Source organism: Coccidioides immitis, assembly GCF_000149335.2.
Source record: "Coccidioides immitis RS genomic scaffold supercont3.6, whole genome shotgun sequence".
Classification (NCBI taxonomy): domain Eukaryota; kingdom Fungi; phylum Ascomycota; class Eurotiomycetes; order Onygenales; family Onygenaceae; genus Coccidioides; species Coccidioides immitis.
The window spans coordinates 1,941,070-1,955,156 of record NW_004504312.1 but is presented as its reverse complement, the minus strand read 5'-3'; the positions used below and the strand labels follow the sequence as shown (position 1 = coordinate 1,955,156).

Sequence of the window (14,087 nt, the reverse complement as noted above, 5' to 3'; positions counted from 1 at the left end):
GATCACAGCCCCTGATTGGCTGGTTGGTGCTGCGACCCTGGGCGATGACGTGTTGAATTCTACCAACAAGGGAAAGAGCAACGACTTTGCTTGCTTGTTTCTCTCTTTATTTCTCTCTTCGGAGTATTGTGTACTGCACTGCGGAGTACTGGAATATATATATATATAGGAATATCCCCCATATTATGCCAGTGGCAATGCGTGTATGTACGTACATGGAATAGAATGCGCATGCAAAATTAGGTGTTGTGTCGATGCTGTGCCGATGTCCCCATCTCAACCCCCCAGAAACGAGGTTGGACAGTCAGATTAATTTTAATAAGGCTGGATTAGGGTGTATATATGTAGGTGCTGTAAAATATCGAAAAGTCCCGGACTGGCGTATAGAAAAAAGTCAGAGCTCAGCTAGCTTCAGTGCTCGACGCGAGACGTTCCATCTTCGAGTGTGTTCGCGGGCAGAAAGGCGTATGTAGACTTGGAAGTGTATCCCCCTTCGCAGGGGACGGGGCCATCGATGCCAACATTTGTGGATTATTGTTGTCTCTTTTCTTTCTGTCTTTCTTTGTTTATTTCTTTCCTTTCTTTTTTTTTTTTTTAAGATCCGCGATATGTCGAGTAGCTCCACGGCCCAAGCAGCACCGGAACATGATAGTGCCTCCAGCCTTCCTCTCCCTCCTTCCCCTCCACCACGAACCTCACCTCCACCTCCGGCCAGAACGAATCCACCCCGCGCTCCTTGTACCACCCGGCCACGTTCATCAGCCGGATGCTCCAGACAGACCGTGCAGCGGAGGCCCCCGCGCCTCCCCCTCCTCCTCCTCCTCCTCCTCCTCCTCCTGCTGCTGTTGCTGCTCGACCGGGAAACGACGCGATGACGTCCGGCAACGACAGCGAGGAAGGGTGCGCGGGCTGCCACGCCGTCACGCGTCCGTCGGAATCCGTCACGCCGTGGAAGCTCAGCGGGCCGTGCTCCGAGACCAGCAGCGAGCTGGCCTGGCGGGCCGGGCTGTCGACGCTGATCAGGTTGAGTGAGCAGGATAGCCCCGCTGCCGGCGTCCCGCTGTGGGTGTTGAGGACATGGCAGGTTATGGGGTGGCGACGTTCCATCGTTGGCGATGCCGGTGTGGGGTTGTGGTTGTGTAGGAATTTCAAGATGGGTGTTCGAAGTGGCTTGCTGGCAGTAGTCATGTAACTTATTTGCAGAATGCCTTTTTATTCCTTTCTTTTTTTTTCCTTTTTTTTCTTTTTTTCTTTTTTTCTTTTTGGTTTTATTCCTTTTTCCTTTTCTTTTCTTTTCTTGTATTCTGTCTTGTCGTATCGTCTCTCGACGGCTTGGGCTGCCGACCATCGTTGATATCAACGCGGACTATTAGTTTCCCCGACATCCGGCCGTTTCTGCCAATGGATGTCAACCTTGAACGACAACTCGACCTTATCGCGGGAGTTGCTTGAAAAAGGCTTCCAGCCAGCACAACCTCCACACCTGCGACTTGCACGCCCAATCCCCAGATCAGCACCTCCAAGCCTCCCTGGGAAACCACTCCCACCGTCACTGTAAGCTTGAATTGCCTCTACCGTCCTATGACATCCCGCAAAGTGCCAAGAAGCTTCTAGAACTCAGCCTTGGAAACCGCCGCTGACGCTCTCGTCGCGCAAGAAAGAAAAAGGAGGACAGGCAAAAGACTAACCCTCCCCCCTTTTTTTGTTTAAGAACCAGACAGGGAATATCTCCGACATCTGAGCGGGACTAAAAACAGCCTCCATACCCTGAGCATAGTTTACCTTCTATACGGGCTTCTCGACTTTCCGGCAGCACATTAACATCCACTTTGCCCTTTTTTTCAAATCTCCTCCCGAAACCCCCACCATGTCTTCCGCCGCCCTAGTCCCCGCAGACGACATTCTCGAGCCCACTCTTCAAAGCATCCTCGACCAGAAGAGCCTCCGCTGGATCTTCGTCGGCGGCAAAGGCGGCGTCGGCAAGACCACCACCTCCTGCTCTCTCGCCATCCAGCTCGCCAAGGTCAGAAAATCCGTGTTGTTGATCTCCACTGACCCAGCACACAACCTGAGCGATGCCTTTGGACAGAAATTCGGCAAGGAGGCTAGGCTGGTCGATGGATTCGATAATCTGAGCGCCATGGAGATCGACCCCAGTGCGAGCATGCAGGATCTGCTGGCTGCTGGCGGGGAGCAGGGTGAGGATATGGGTTTTGGACTTGGGGGGATGATGCAGGATTTGGCGTTCAGTGTTGGTGGCTCCCGATTTCCCATCCCTTCCCTTTCCCCGCGGGATATCTCTCCCTCCTGGCGGGACAAGATGGGACATTTTGTTTGTTTTTGTTTTGTTTTCGCTTTGCTTTGCTTTGCTAACCGATATGTGTAATTTTTTGCCTGGGTCTCTAGATCCCCGGTGTCGATGAAGCCATGTCCTTCGCCGAGGTCTTAAAGCAGGTCAAGTCTCTATCCTACGAAGTCATCGTATTCGACACCGCCCCGACCGGCCACACCCTGCGCTTCCTCCAATTCCCCACCGTCCTCGAGAAGGGCCTCGCCAAGCTCTCCCAGCTATCAAACCAATTCGGACCCATGCTCAACTCCGTCCTCGGCGCGCGAGGCGGTCTCCCCGGCGGCCAGAACCTCGACGAGGTCCTGTCCAAGATGGAGTCCCTGCGCGAAACCATCAGCGAGGTCAACGCTCAGTTCAAGGACGCGGACCTCACGACGTTCGTGTGCGTGTGCATCGCGGAGTTCTTGTCGCTGTACGAGACGGAGCGGATGATTCAGGAGTTGACGAGCTATCAGATCGATACCCATGCTATCGTTGTCAATCAGCTCCTGTTCCCCGGGAAAGACAGCACATGCGAGCAGTGCAAGGCGAGGCGGAAGATGCAGAAGAAGTATCTCGATGAGATTGCGGAGTTGTATGAGGACTTCAATGTTGTTCGGATGCCGCTTCTGGTCGAGGAGGTGCGTGGGAAGGAGAAACTTGAAAGGTAAGGGCGAAAAAAAAAAAAGAGTCTCCCTTTCTCTCATATTGGAAAGACATGTAGTGTGCTAATTCGAAAACAACTGCAGATTTAGTGATATGCTCGTGCATCCGTATCAACCCCCTCAGGAATAGTCATGATCATAATGATTTTTTTTTTTTTTTAAAAAAAAAAAGAAAAAGCCTACAACAAACGAGATACATATATATACCCCTAATATCAAATTAAACATTTGAAGATCAATACTATTCCCAAGGCGGACTGAACGCTATTGCACCCCCATAGTCTACTCCCTAGGACCAAAAATCTGTGTCCAGGCCATGTACACTCTTCAGCCGGTTTACTTTGCTTGTAAACCAGCAACAATAGGAGGCATCATTACGGGAAAAAAAAAAAATTCCCTATCTTCCTTGTATTTCCCCCTGTCCTGTCAACGCAAAACAGTCGACCTTACCCTCTCAGAGACGAAGGCAGCCGCTCTCGTACACATGTTCGGATCCGGAATCCTGGGAAACTCCGTCTTATCCGTCCTTTCCATACCGATGTATAACTAGCGCAACCAAGCAAACAAGGGGGAGGAAGGGGAAAGTGGAATCATGCGCAGCCGGGTTGGCGATTTTCCAAGGTTATATAAAAAAAAGTATGGAGCATACATATTATATGTATCTACCCAAAACGGGGCGACGCAGGAAAAGCAAAACAATCAAATGAACAAGAGAGGATTTCCCCGGGTCCTGTGGGGTTCTTGGGAGTGTGGGTTTATATTTAGTTTTGCTTTTATTTTCCTGGTCTTTTTTTCTTTTTTCTTTCAATTTTCTGGCCGACAATGTCCGCTCGTTCCATTCCGTCCTTCCTGCAGGGTTCAGACAGACGTAGGACATGGGGAGTGCGCGGGATGTGTTGGCTTTCGATCATTGATGGCTAGCAAGGCGTCCTCTTTTGCAGCGCAGCAGCCTGGATCGGATGAAGACGGGCTATGATCCATATACTTTGGTCTCATCCGAACTGGATGCCCAACTACCCCCTCTCTTACACCCGGTTGGTGTAGGTCCATATCATTCTTCGCGGCTTTGGTTGGGGGCGGCGGTGATGGTGGTGGTCATTCATCTAGATAGAAAGGCTGTGTGCAGATAATAAGGCAAGCTCTCTTGACTTTGTTTCTCATCCCTTGTGACCCTGCCCTACTTCCATTTACCGAGTGGACCAAATGCTGGTTGAACGGCTAGCTTTTCGCCGTGGTGTGACTTGAGGGGCGGACAAGAATAGCCCAGGGCGCATTCTGCAAGGAATGGGTGTGTGGAAGACTCAGACTCTTTGGCTTAATGACTCGGTGATGGATCACAGATATCTCGGTCTTCAGACAGGAAGCCGGCCTACAAGAGCCATGGCTGTCATGCAGACATAGAGCATGAAGATATCGGCGTATAGGATCGTGAAGGGAGGACTGGACAGTGTCACAACAGCCCAGCCCTACATATCTGTTCCGTTTCGTTGTTCATCAACACGGCAAGCCCTCTTGATCAAGCTTGACAAGAATCTCGGTAGCAGGACAGGCATCATGCGCCCACTCGTTTTCAGGGGTTCCATTCAAACTATTCTCTTGGAAACTTGGCACCACAGCAATACGATCTGAAGATCAATCCCATGGAAGTCCCATATGGCCTAGGCGCCCCAAAAGAAAGGTGTACCAGAATGGTCGGTTCTAGGGAATAGGCTGCCATTGGTATAGCCAAAAAGATTGGCGCAGAGATATCTTTCCCCCTTCAGGTTAGGATCTATGCGCAGAATTCCTGCGAAAGAACACATCGCTCAAGTTTAGATTTGAAATGGGTGCACGGCATTGTGCACGCGCGTCTCTCATTCTTACCCGCAGAAGAAGTACGGAGTACTTTTGATGATAATTCAGCTCGCTGTACCACGGGCGTCTAGAACCCCTGCCCCGCAGTACAACAAATCGGCGCAGAAAATACAATCGCAGGCTTTGCTTTTTGTTTCCCGCTCTTATGCTTGCAATTCAGGGGAGGCAGTGCCGCAGTCCAGGACATCCTCGAACACCAAAAATGATGCGAGCAATGGTTAACTACCTTCCAGGATATTAAAAGGATGTAGGCAAAGGAAGAGCTGAGCGCTTTGTCTTTTGAGGTTCTTCCGAGACATTCCTTGCCTTGGAAGTTAGACAGCCATTTTCTTTGACAAAATCGCACTTGTAGCGAAATTAGCTCATGGCCCAGGCGCCAGATGTCGATCTTCTCGTGCTGCCTTTTGTCTGTCCTCCCGGGCGAGCCACTGAACCAAAAAAAATTGCCTTTCGAAACATCAAACATCTCGCCTGGCTGGGATGGATTCCAGAACATGTACGGAGTACAGAGCTGAGAAAAGAGCACAGAATCGAGTGGCTATCAGGTTCCCAGAGGGGAGGGGGAGGGAAAAATAAGGTAACCCGGATGTAACCGCCTCATTCTAGTAATCTTTTGAAGTTGAAATTAGCTAACCACTTAGAAAGCAGAAGAGATTCATGGAGAAACCAGCCGCCAGCAATCGGAGGTGGTTAAAATCTTCCAGATTCGTGCCCTGGCAGGACCCTCATCATACATGTAAGAAATGAAGCCCGCAATCATACAGGCCGTAATCGGGCCTCTCCCGTTGACAGCCCTTTTGACGCTTTCGTATGACCGTGTCGTCTGCAGCAGAGGATATGGGGAAGCGTCGAAGTCGAGCATGCCGCGCAAGGTCGTGCATGCTGCAAACTGGGAGAGGGAAGGGGGGGGGGGGGGGGTTCTCAAATTGCAGCGGAACACGATCAGCTGCAGAAACAGGCCTGGAGTTAAAGCAGCCAGAAAAAGAACCGCAAAGACTACTCGAATTCGGGTAAGACTCGAAGCTCCGTTCGTCTGACGACCCCAGGTCGAGAGGCGATGGATTGGTTGACTGAGGTCGATGGTTGCAGCCTCACTTTGAAGGTTGGAAAACAAGGCGGCTGGCCGCGACCCCTTTCGGGCTTAGCGCGTGGTTGGCAGGAGGTCGACGTCACCGCCTTCTCAGATCTCAACATCGCGGCGTCGCTGGGGTCTGGTGCTTGTCGGTTTCCGGTCAGGGGGGCCACCTGGAATCCGGACATCGAGCCGGCATATAAAGAGCAGGCCGCCATTGCTGAGTACTTGGATCTGGACAGCCGTGTCGTCCCAAGCATCCTCTGCCTAGTCCAGCCCCAGAATATCTGAAGAGAGTCTCCAGGAGACACCGTGATCCCTCCTTGATTCGCCTTTGTTTCTTATATCCCTCTACTCCGTACCAAAGGAATAGACTGTTTGATGTCTTGATTGACAGCGCTTGATCAAAACATTCTCAAGAGTTTTCTCAGTTCTATCTCGGGCTTTTCTTTCTGAGAGATAGCAGTTATATCCGTTTACTTGATCGGATATTCGTCCATTATCTGTCTCTATTGCGCACTACTTTCAACAATGTCTCCAGCACAAGAATATTGGCTTCCTGGCTATGGACTCTCACGGCACATCGTCCTCAGTAAAATGCAGTATTTCCTCGGCCCGACCGCTTCAGTGAGGCCGTACAGCTACCAGGTATGCAGCTTGGTGACCTTACTGCTCTTCACTCTCACTCTCTTGCCCGTCCTAACCCGGAGCTATCATAGGGACGAGAAGGTTATCTTGTTACCGGAGCGCCCCTCACGAGAGTACGCTACTTTCCCGGAACCACAATGTCTATGATGCATAACCTAGGGACTGACACGATGAGCCCAGACACAAATCGATGATTTGAGGAAGATGTCGCAAGTCTACGAGCAAGAGGCGTCCATCAGAATGGCGCAGACATCTGGGTTGACCATCAACGAGAAGTCAGACGACGAACTCAACGAACCTTTCATTAATCATCCCGTATACGTCGGTCGACGTGACAATCGCGAGCGCGACCGGGTTCGAGAGCGGGATGGTAAACCATACCCAATTGATCGATATCCGAGAATGAAACGGTCCTGGTGATCATATGATGACTTCACAGGCCTGCCTACAACGCATGGCTCGGAATTTCATTTCAGCCCTGTCTATCTTTACTTATTCAGGCGCATCGCTATTTCAGCCGATGCACAACAACCTCTGAACATAGTTCAGAGGGCAACAGATCCCCCTCTGTTACCAAGGGGATTTACTAATCCGCCCTTGAGGTAAAAATACCAGCATGTTTTAATAGTTTCTCTCTTTTCCGTTTCGGGTGAGAATTGGCATTGAAATTATTTTAGAACGGCGCAATGTCGGAGATCTCTTTCTGGACATACCCCTTCCTTTTTGGAATCACTGTGCATATTGTATATCCCCTTTCTTGCCCTTTTCCTTGTTGGGTTCATTTCTGTCCCTTGTTAAATACTGTGCGCTTCGAGCAGAATTCGGACAAAGATTTTCGAACCTCTGTGGTCCTACCGTGCCCGTTTGTTATATCGCAATAGGCTCCAGTTGCCTTCCCTCGATGCTTGCAAAGTGCAGCAAGAGACTAGACGAAGTCGTGGAAAAACAGCACACGCAGGATGTATATCCTATTCTTCGTATATCGAGTCAACCGAGTCTTTTCAATTAAAACGCCCAGAGGAAGGGCCAGGGCGGCCGCACGCCTCAAATTAAGCATTCGCTACACGAGTAACATATGACGTGTGAGGTCTTTCATTTGCACATACTTTGAAGTGTTATTGTTTTGGTTCCGTTGCTCTACAAGCCCTAGCATGGGTAATTGTAAAGATAACAAAACTGACAATCTTCCCAAGATCTTTCAGTACCCTTCGCAATCGATAGCAGCATTCTTTTCTCCTATCTTGCAAACATATTCACTCCACTTTTTGCCTTGATTTCACAACTCCACCATTTCCTTGCCTTGATACGCTGCAACACCTCGATCACCTTGCGTTTTTTTTATACCCGCACCTATCAGCATAGGTCGGCGTTTCCGAACTTCGCCACATGCCACATGATTCCCTATTTCTGTGCGATCCGGCTTATTCCGGGTGCTATCTGGCTTGCTTACCCTTGCTGACGGTGGGTCGGAAAGGGATACGGGCGTGAGTGTTCCCTAAGCCTTATCCATATTGACTCATAAAACTCCGTAAGGCGACAACAACTTTCTAAGCTTACGAATTTCCTGTCTTTGCCTGAGTGGAAGTCATTCCACTCGTCACTTCTCCCTGTGTGCTATATGTTGTCTTTGATGGAGCGAGCATTCTTTCTTGCGAATCTCTTAGTTGACACTGGGAACATTGTTTGATATATGCTGACACATCTTTATACATTCCCTGCCACCAGTATCGAGCTTGTAAGGTGGAATAAGTTCCTTCTCGCCCTTTATGACCAAATTCATCATGCATCATGTGTAGGATTTGTTCGCGCTGTTCCATGTTGTCCATGACATGCCTCAGAGGCACTCCAGATCCTGCTTGCCTAAATAATTGGTCTGCTTCCACCACATATTTGGTTGCTTTTCTGCGGAATTTGGCGTATTCTTTCCCATCCATGCCTAACGGTTTTGTTAGAGTAGTCAGATATCATGAAAATTTATCGGCAATTTTCATGATATCTGACTACTCTAACAAAACCGTTAGGCATGGATGGGAAAGAATACGCCAAATTCCGCAAAAAGCTACCAAATATGTTGTGGAAGCAGATCAACTTTTTAGGCGAGCAGGATCAATGCATCCCTACTCATTTCTACAAAAGAGGGATTGCAAGCTGCTGCAGTCTAGATATCCTGCAGTCCTGAGAGAAGTGTCGTCTACTTTAGCAATGGCAAGCAAGGTGTGTGCCTGCTCTCGGGGTGCGTGGTGGCAGCCGTCCCCCTCCCCGCCGGGGTTGAGTCTTGCGATGGCGATACGCATGGCAACAACAGCAACGAAGCAAAACTTGCATAAAAAGGGCGATCCTAGTTGGCCCTCGCAGTTCCTGATACACACATAATTATATAGCGCATCGCCCCTCCAGTTGCTATCAAAATGCTTCGAATAATCCTACGTATGAGATTTAGAACTTGAGCATAATAACGCATGACATTTTTGCATTTCAAAGCGTAAAGTCTTCATCAAATTAATCACCAGACAAAAATCTAACGCCCGCCGAGTGTTTCCCAACATCCATTTCTCGTTGTGAGTAGATAGAATGAACATGGAAAAGAGGAAAAAGAAGTAAAAGACCATGAGAAACTGAGATAGCATCGTCAGAAATTATTCGAACTTTTTCTCCGCACCGAAAATCGGCTATACGTGAAAGCCGTTATCTATATCCCTCACTTTTTAAACGAAATCGTTTCTAGAGGATTATTTCGCAACGGCAGCACTGATGGTATCAGTTAGTATGTCTTCAATCTTGAGATGGAAATGTTAGGCATCAGCCTTACCTTAGCACTTGAGTTCTGAAAAAGCCTCCCTTCGTCTTCTCAATGACTTGTTGGTATACTGATTGTGGTGGGTGGTTCATGAGCACAGTTCCTTCCTTATAATCGATCTTAGCATCTACACGAGTATCCCGGATGAGGTTGACAATCCATTTCTCGCCCTCATCCTGGCTAAGACCAAGACGGGTCGAGAGGTCCCTAAAATCACATATTAGTGCTGAACACGCAGCATGAGTTGCAAGAACCGGCACATACTTGATATCAATACGTTGGTGAATCTTGCAGTAGCTCTCAGAAATCAGATGTCTTGCCGACTCAACGAAAGCATCGGCCGCCGCGACCAAGAAGAAATCACTCCTCAAGACCTCCTCAGCCTCTCCAAGCTTCTTCTGGGCCTCCTCAAAGTCAAAGTCGATGTAAAGCGCCTTGATGAAATCAGTGATGGGATCCTGGTACTCGTATTCTTCTTGTCTGACGATGCGAATTAGGTCCTTCAATTGCTTCTGGTAGAGAGATGAGTTCTTGTGGACACGTTGACGGTTGGTGATGACGGCAGCGGTGAGGTAGCGGAGGATCCAAGGGCAAGATGTCTGAATAGTATTGATGTATGCGGGTGAGAAGAAAAGGTCTGTCAGAACGTCACGGGCGGGTTCGTGGTTGAAGAGCGGGAAGAGGGACCAGTGGATCAACCAGGTGCGGTGTTGAAGCTGACCCAAGGGGTTGTTGAATAGCCGGGTATCAATGGAGTCCTTGACTTTCTGGACCTCTTCCATGGCACCCTCCCAATTCGTGGTAAGAATCTCGGAAGCCAGCTTGCCCCATGTCGCAGATGCGACCTTGTCATTGTCCGTTGAGAGGACGCGGAACTGATAGAGGAGCTCGGCAGCGTTTCCGTAGCTTCCACAGCTGTATTGGAACCGACCGTAGTCATAGAGGGTGTTAACCATGTCCACTGTCGCACCGTGCTGCTCCTCGAGGAACTTCAAGTTGGCAACCTTATCGCTCCGAAGATTGCCCACCACGTTATCATCCTGCAATAGTTCTGTGATCTTGCTGCTGTCCTCGACATACTGCTGAAGTCTTTGCACCACTTCCTCGCGCTTCTTCACGAATTCCTCGGGGATGGTGTCGGAGTGGTTGATCTCCTGCCACAAGTTCGCGACATAATCGGTCATGTTGGTCTGCTTGAGCAGCTCATATTTTGACTTTGTGATCTCGTCTATGGATTCCTGGGTTTCTTCCTGGCCGGATGCGAACTCGAGCAAGGGGAACACAAGGTGGCGATCGAGGTAGGGTATTAATTTCGGCAGAAGGTCGTATTCCTTGATGATCTCTTCGGGAGTCTTCGCAGAGTCTGCCGACGGAGGTGCGTTGTCCGCCATGATTGCGAAGCTAGATGGCAACGAGCCGGGGTGGGGGAAAGGGAGGTCGTCGAGGGTGGGAGGACGGGCTGAATTCGAGCGTGCTGCTGGATGCTTGACCCTAGCCGACTCTTGCTTCGACTTCTGCGTCGTTCTTGTGTGGGTTGCGTGAAGTTCAAAAAAAATGTGAGTGGGCGGCCAGCCACGCTAGTCCCGGTCCGGCCTAGCCCCGGCATCGTCTGAACCTCCACCGCAAAAAGCAGGAAGAAATCGTGCGAGACCGAGAACTGCGAGCTGCTAGGACAAGTCCAGTGTGCTCGACGTGAATCCAACAGCAGCAGCTTGCTCGGCGGCCGGGGATCCAGAAAGGCTCACACCCTCAGCGACAACCCGGGAACGGCACGCACCCTACATGATACCCAATTGCCATAATATCTCATCCGCCAGTTGATTACTTGGTTTTCATTCCCCCAAAACAGCCATGGCTTCCGTATTCTCGTCGACCCTGTCGTCGCCATTGCGCAGAACATCCTCCATATCCTCGCTACACGCTCGATCTGGGTCACTTCTCTCCTCTTGTCAGTGTTCTAGAGCGCAATTGTCACAGTTTCACACCCACTCATCGTCAATCCGGTCTTGTGAGTTCCCTGCTCACGCTTATTTTTTTTTACCCTTTTTTTTTTTGCCCTCTCCAACGTTCCTCCCCCGAATATTAACCTCAATCAATAAACCATATGCGCATGCAATTGGGAACTAACATATCTATCTCAGCAGCACGAGCACGGTCATCCTCTCTCCTCTCCTTTCAATCTCATCAATCTCGCTCCATAACGACGCGCATCCCGAAACCCTTCTCAAAATCAAAATCCACACTTCAAGGTAGCACCAAATCAGAACACTTACCCACCGAAGCAGCCGCGCCACGACCTGTCCTCCCCCTCACAAATCTCCCCTATTTCATCCGTCGTACCCCTTCGAACCAACTACCCATATATCTCGTTACCAAGGCCGGAGGAACAAGGCAAGAGACCAAGCTGCAAAAGACTGAAGGCGACGTTGATGCTCTACGGGAAGATTTGATAAAAGCTTTGGGAATGGAGAAGAACCCGTCGGATGTAACCATCAATCGGCTGAATGGGCACGTAATTGTGAAGGTATGCAAAAGCCCGTTCAAAACAAAAAATTCGAAGAAAAGCCCCCTCCTAGATCAGTAGCTAATTTTGATTTTTGTTTTCTCTGCACATTTAGGGCTGGCGAAAACCAGAAATACAGCAATTTCTCCTAGACCGCAAATTTTAAGAGAAAACATAGAGCCCCTACGTATCCAGGACGCTCGAGAGGAAAGAAAAATGATGCTCCTTGCTTTCATCTCGAGGAATAAACCCGTTACACAAAAAAAAGTTACATTTTCCACTTTTTGAACGCTAAGAGGGAAACCTGTGTTTTCTAATTTGGACCTTTCGAATCTCATTTGGCAAGGCGTTGCTGCATTTCTGTGGGTTACTCAATTCCCGCCTTTTGTTTTTCCCTTTTCTTTCCCTTCCTCTATGGTTCCTATCTCGTCTTGTCTGGAATGGGGTTTTTGACCTTTTGTATTCTTGCGTGGTTTGTTTTCCATCGACTCTCCACATTTTGTATATGTATGTATCTACTCTGGGTCAGGTAGGAATGTGTATTACGAAAGACGTCAGTGATATCGCAACAATGCTGGTCCTTCCAGTTGAACTATCCCTATTGAAAGCAATATTCTACAGCATGCCTTTATTTGTCAGGGTATCAGTGGTGATGCCAGCTTTGTGGCGTAAAGAAAATATGTGAGGTACAAAATTTTGCTTCTATTGGGACCGATCAAGAGATGTAGGCCCCTGAAGGTCAATTCCCAGCAGTGTTCACCAACTAATGCTAACGCCTTCCTTAAGGACCATCCCTGCTTGGAGCAACCAGCCCCTTAACTGTACATGGATACCCGGTTCACATAAATCAAAATAAAAAGCTCATGCTAAAACAATCATCAGAACCATGGCATAGTAAAAACGACCTGCTGCCCTTGAATCCATCGCCCACACATCCATCCGGGCACACAGATGCCTGTAAGGTATGCAAGATTGGCACCCATCCCCCCTTCATCGGACATTGCGCCAGCACAGCGAGAGGAAAGCATTCCACCCGCAGATCCCGGTATACCAATCCCGGCAACTGGTCTTTCAAAACAGTGTCGACTAAACAACGTTGGTATTCGTGACTTGCGATACTCTCTGGCTCTTGCCCTGCCTCTTCCACGTGCTGGATGGCTTTGGATTAAATCCCCGTGGGCGCTAGCAACTCTTCACTGCCTGCTTAAGCCGACCCCTTCCTGGAGCACTACCCATATACCAACAGGCCCCGTGTCTGTTTTCGGCCTCCACTCAGTCCGAATCCGATCGGCCATTTCACAACAGCCCCCCAGAGACCACGAAGTCCTCAAATTTCAGCTCAAATGTTAAAGTGATCTTGAAGCAGGTTATCACAGCGAAAAAAGCAAGAACAATTGTTATGACAGCAAGAGGATCCATGATTGGAGGTGTTTTTAATGTTTCCCTGTAGATAGAGATATGTAAAAGTATCGCGTGGTTTTCTTTTCCTTTTATTGATCAAGAGGAAAGAAGTATGATCCCAAAAACAACTGGGAGTTTCATATCTTGCATTGGAGCCTCGAGCCATTGTAAATGTTGCATCACTTTGATGCAACCTGATCGTTGACAGAAGAAACAAGCCTTTTCCCAACGCTAACCGGTTCCATGACATGCGTTAGACTTCACCCTACGGAGTACAAGACAGGCACTTAGCTGGGCTGCCAGGAAGGGATGGGTAACCGCGCCGCCCGCAGAGGATCCTTAAGGCGCTGGGCTATGATTTGACTTTTGTCCCTGTTGCTTCGGGGCTTGCAGGGCCTTGAGTTCAGTGATAGACTTCAGAACATCAGGCTGGCCTGGAAGGCACACGACAGCGGTGTGCATGTAGCCGCCATCAGCTCAGCACTTTCTTTCCAGCCAGCCAAATAGATCAGGTAGATGGGCACACATGTATGAAAGATGGGAGGAGAGATTATTCATTTTGGTGGGTATTAAGTGATACCCTTTGGCTTCAATCTACACAGCGGCACGATGACTCACTATGTAACTTGGTCTTTAGGGGATTTTAATCAGCTGCAGGATTATCTCAGCGAGTCGTGTGGCAAACACGCCAGGCAAACTGTGTGCATTCTTGGGAGTCATACACTTTACCTTGGGAATAGATTCAATTTTCGACTCTGCTCAGGAATACAATGGAGGGTGCGAACCTTATCCTATACTCTATACTGGCTGGGTGGGTG

The 14,087-nt window shown here is 49.2% G+C and overlaps 8 protein-coding genes across 8 annotated transcripts; 4 read left to right on the top strand and 4 right to left on the bottom strand.

The window, feature by feature from the left end:
* Nucleotides 1–594: 594 nt before the first annotated feature.
* CIMG_13732 (transthyretin domain-containing protein) lies at nucleotides 595–1,188 on the bottom strand (the record flags this gene model as incomplete). The annotated part of the gene is made up of 1 exon (XM_001244255.1): nucleotides 595–1,188. One exon carries the CDS (start codon nucleotides 1,186–1,188, stop codon nucleotides 595–597), a length of 594 nt encoding a protein of 197 aa, XP_001244256.1.
* A 285-nt stretch (nucleotides 1,189–1,473) lies between these two features.
* CIMG_03696 (ATPase GET3) lies at nucleotides 1,474–4,162 on the top strand. Its single transcript, XM_001244254.2, has 3 exons — nucleotides 1,474–2,251; nucleotides 2,407–2,996; nucleotides 3,079–4,162. The coding sequence occupies exons 1-3, from the start codon at nucleotides 1,868–1,870 to the stop codon at nucleotides 3,122–3,124; spliced, it is 1,020 nt and encodes a 339-aa protein (XP_001244255.1). The 5' UTR covers nucleotides 1,474–1,867; the 3' UTR covers nucleotides 3,125–4,162.
* A 1,496-nt stretch (nucleotides 4,163–5,658) lies between these two features.
* Nucleotides 5,659–6,211, top strand: CIMG_13731 (uncharacterized protein; the record flags this gene model as incomplete). Its single annotated transcript, XM_001244253.2, has 2 exons — nucleotides 5,659–5,720; nucleotides 5,821–6,211. 2 exons carry the CDS (start codon nucleotides 5,659–5,661, stop codon nucleotides 6,209–6,211), a joined length of 453 nt encoding a protein of 150 aa, XP_001244254.2.
* A 240-nt stretch (nucleotides 6,212–6,451) lies between these two features.
* On the top strand, nucleotides 6,452–7,605 carry CIMG_03694 (uncharacterized protein; the record flags this gene model as incomplete). Its single annotated transcript, XM_001244252.2, has 3 exons — nucleotides 6,452–6,568; nucleotides 6,640–6,681; nucleotides 6,749–7,605. 3 exons carry the CDS (start codon nucleotides 6,452–6,454, stop codon nucleotides 6,986–6,988), a joined length of 399 nt encoding a protein of 132 aa, XP_001244253.1. The 3' UTR covers nucleotides 6,989–7,605.
* A 516-nt stretch (nucleotides 7,606–8,121) lies between these two features.
* CIMG_13730 (uncharacterized protein) lies at nucleotides 8,122–8,693 on the bottom strand (the record flags this gene model as incomplete). Its single annotated transcript, XM_004446330.1, has 2 exons — nucleotides 8,122–8,504; nucleotides 8,690–8,693. The coding sequence occupies 2 exons, from the start codon at nucleotides 8,691–8,693 to the stop codon at nucleotides 8,122–8,124; spliced, it is 387 nt and encodes a 128-aa protein (XP_004446387.1).
* A 323-nt stretch (nucleotides 8,694–9,016) lies between these two features.
* CIMG_03693 (eukaryotic translation initiation factor 3 subunit E) lies at nucleotides 9,017–10,875 on the bottom strand. Its single transcript, XM_001244251.2, has 3 exons — nucleotides 9,630–10,875; nucleotides 9,378–9,572; nucleotides 9,017–9,316 (listed from the first exon to the last, which is right to left on the bottom strand). The coding sequence occupies exons 1-3, from the start codon at nucleotides 10,754–10,756 to the stop codon at nucleotides 9,298–9,300; spliced, it is 1,341 nt and encodes a 446-aa protein (XP_001244252.1). The 5' UTR covers nucleotides 10,757–10,875; the 3' UTR covers nucleotides 9,017–9,297.
* A 143-nt stretch (nucleotides 10,876–11,018) lies between these two features.
* Nucleotides 11,019–12,438, top strand: CIMG_03692 (uncharacterized protein). The gene is made up of 3 exons (XM_001244250.2): nucleotides 11,019–11,373; nucleotides 11,507–11,889; nucleotides 11,984–12,438. The coding sequence occupies exons 1-3, from the start codon at nucleotides 11,217–11,219 to the stop codon at nucleotides 12,032–12,034; spliced, it is 591 nt and encodes a 196-aa protein (XP_001244251.2). The 5' UTR covers nucleotides 11,019–11,216; the 3' UTR covers nucleotides 12,035–12,438.
* Nucleotides 12,439–12,746: 308 nt separating this feature from the next.
* Nucleotides 12,747–13,163, bottom strand: CIMG_03691 (uncharacterized protein; the record flags this gene model as incomplete). Its single annotated transcript, XM_001244249.1, has 2 exons — nucleotides 12,747–13,018; nucleotides 13,109–13,163. 2 exons carry the CDS (start codon nucleotides 13,161–13,163, stop codon nucleotides 12,747–12,749), a joined length of 327 nt encoding a protein of 108 aa, XP_001244250.1.
* Nucleotides 13,164–14,087: the final 924 nt, after the last annotated feature.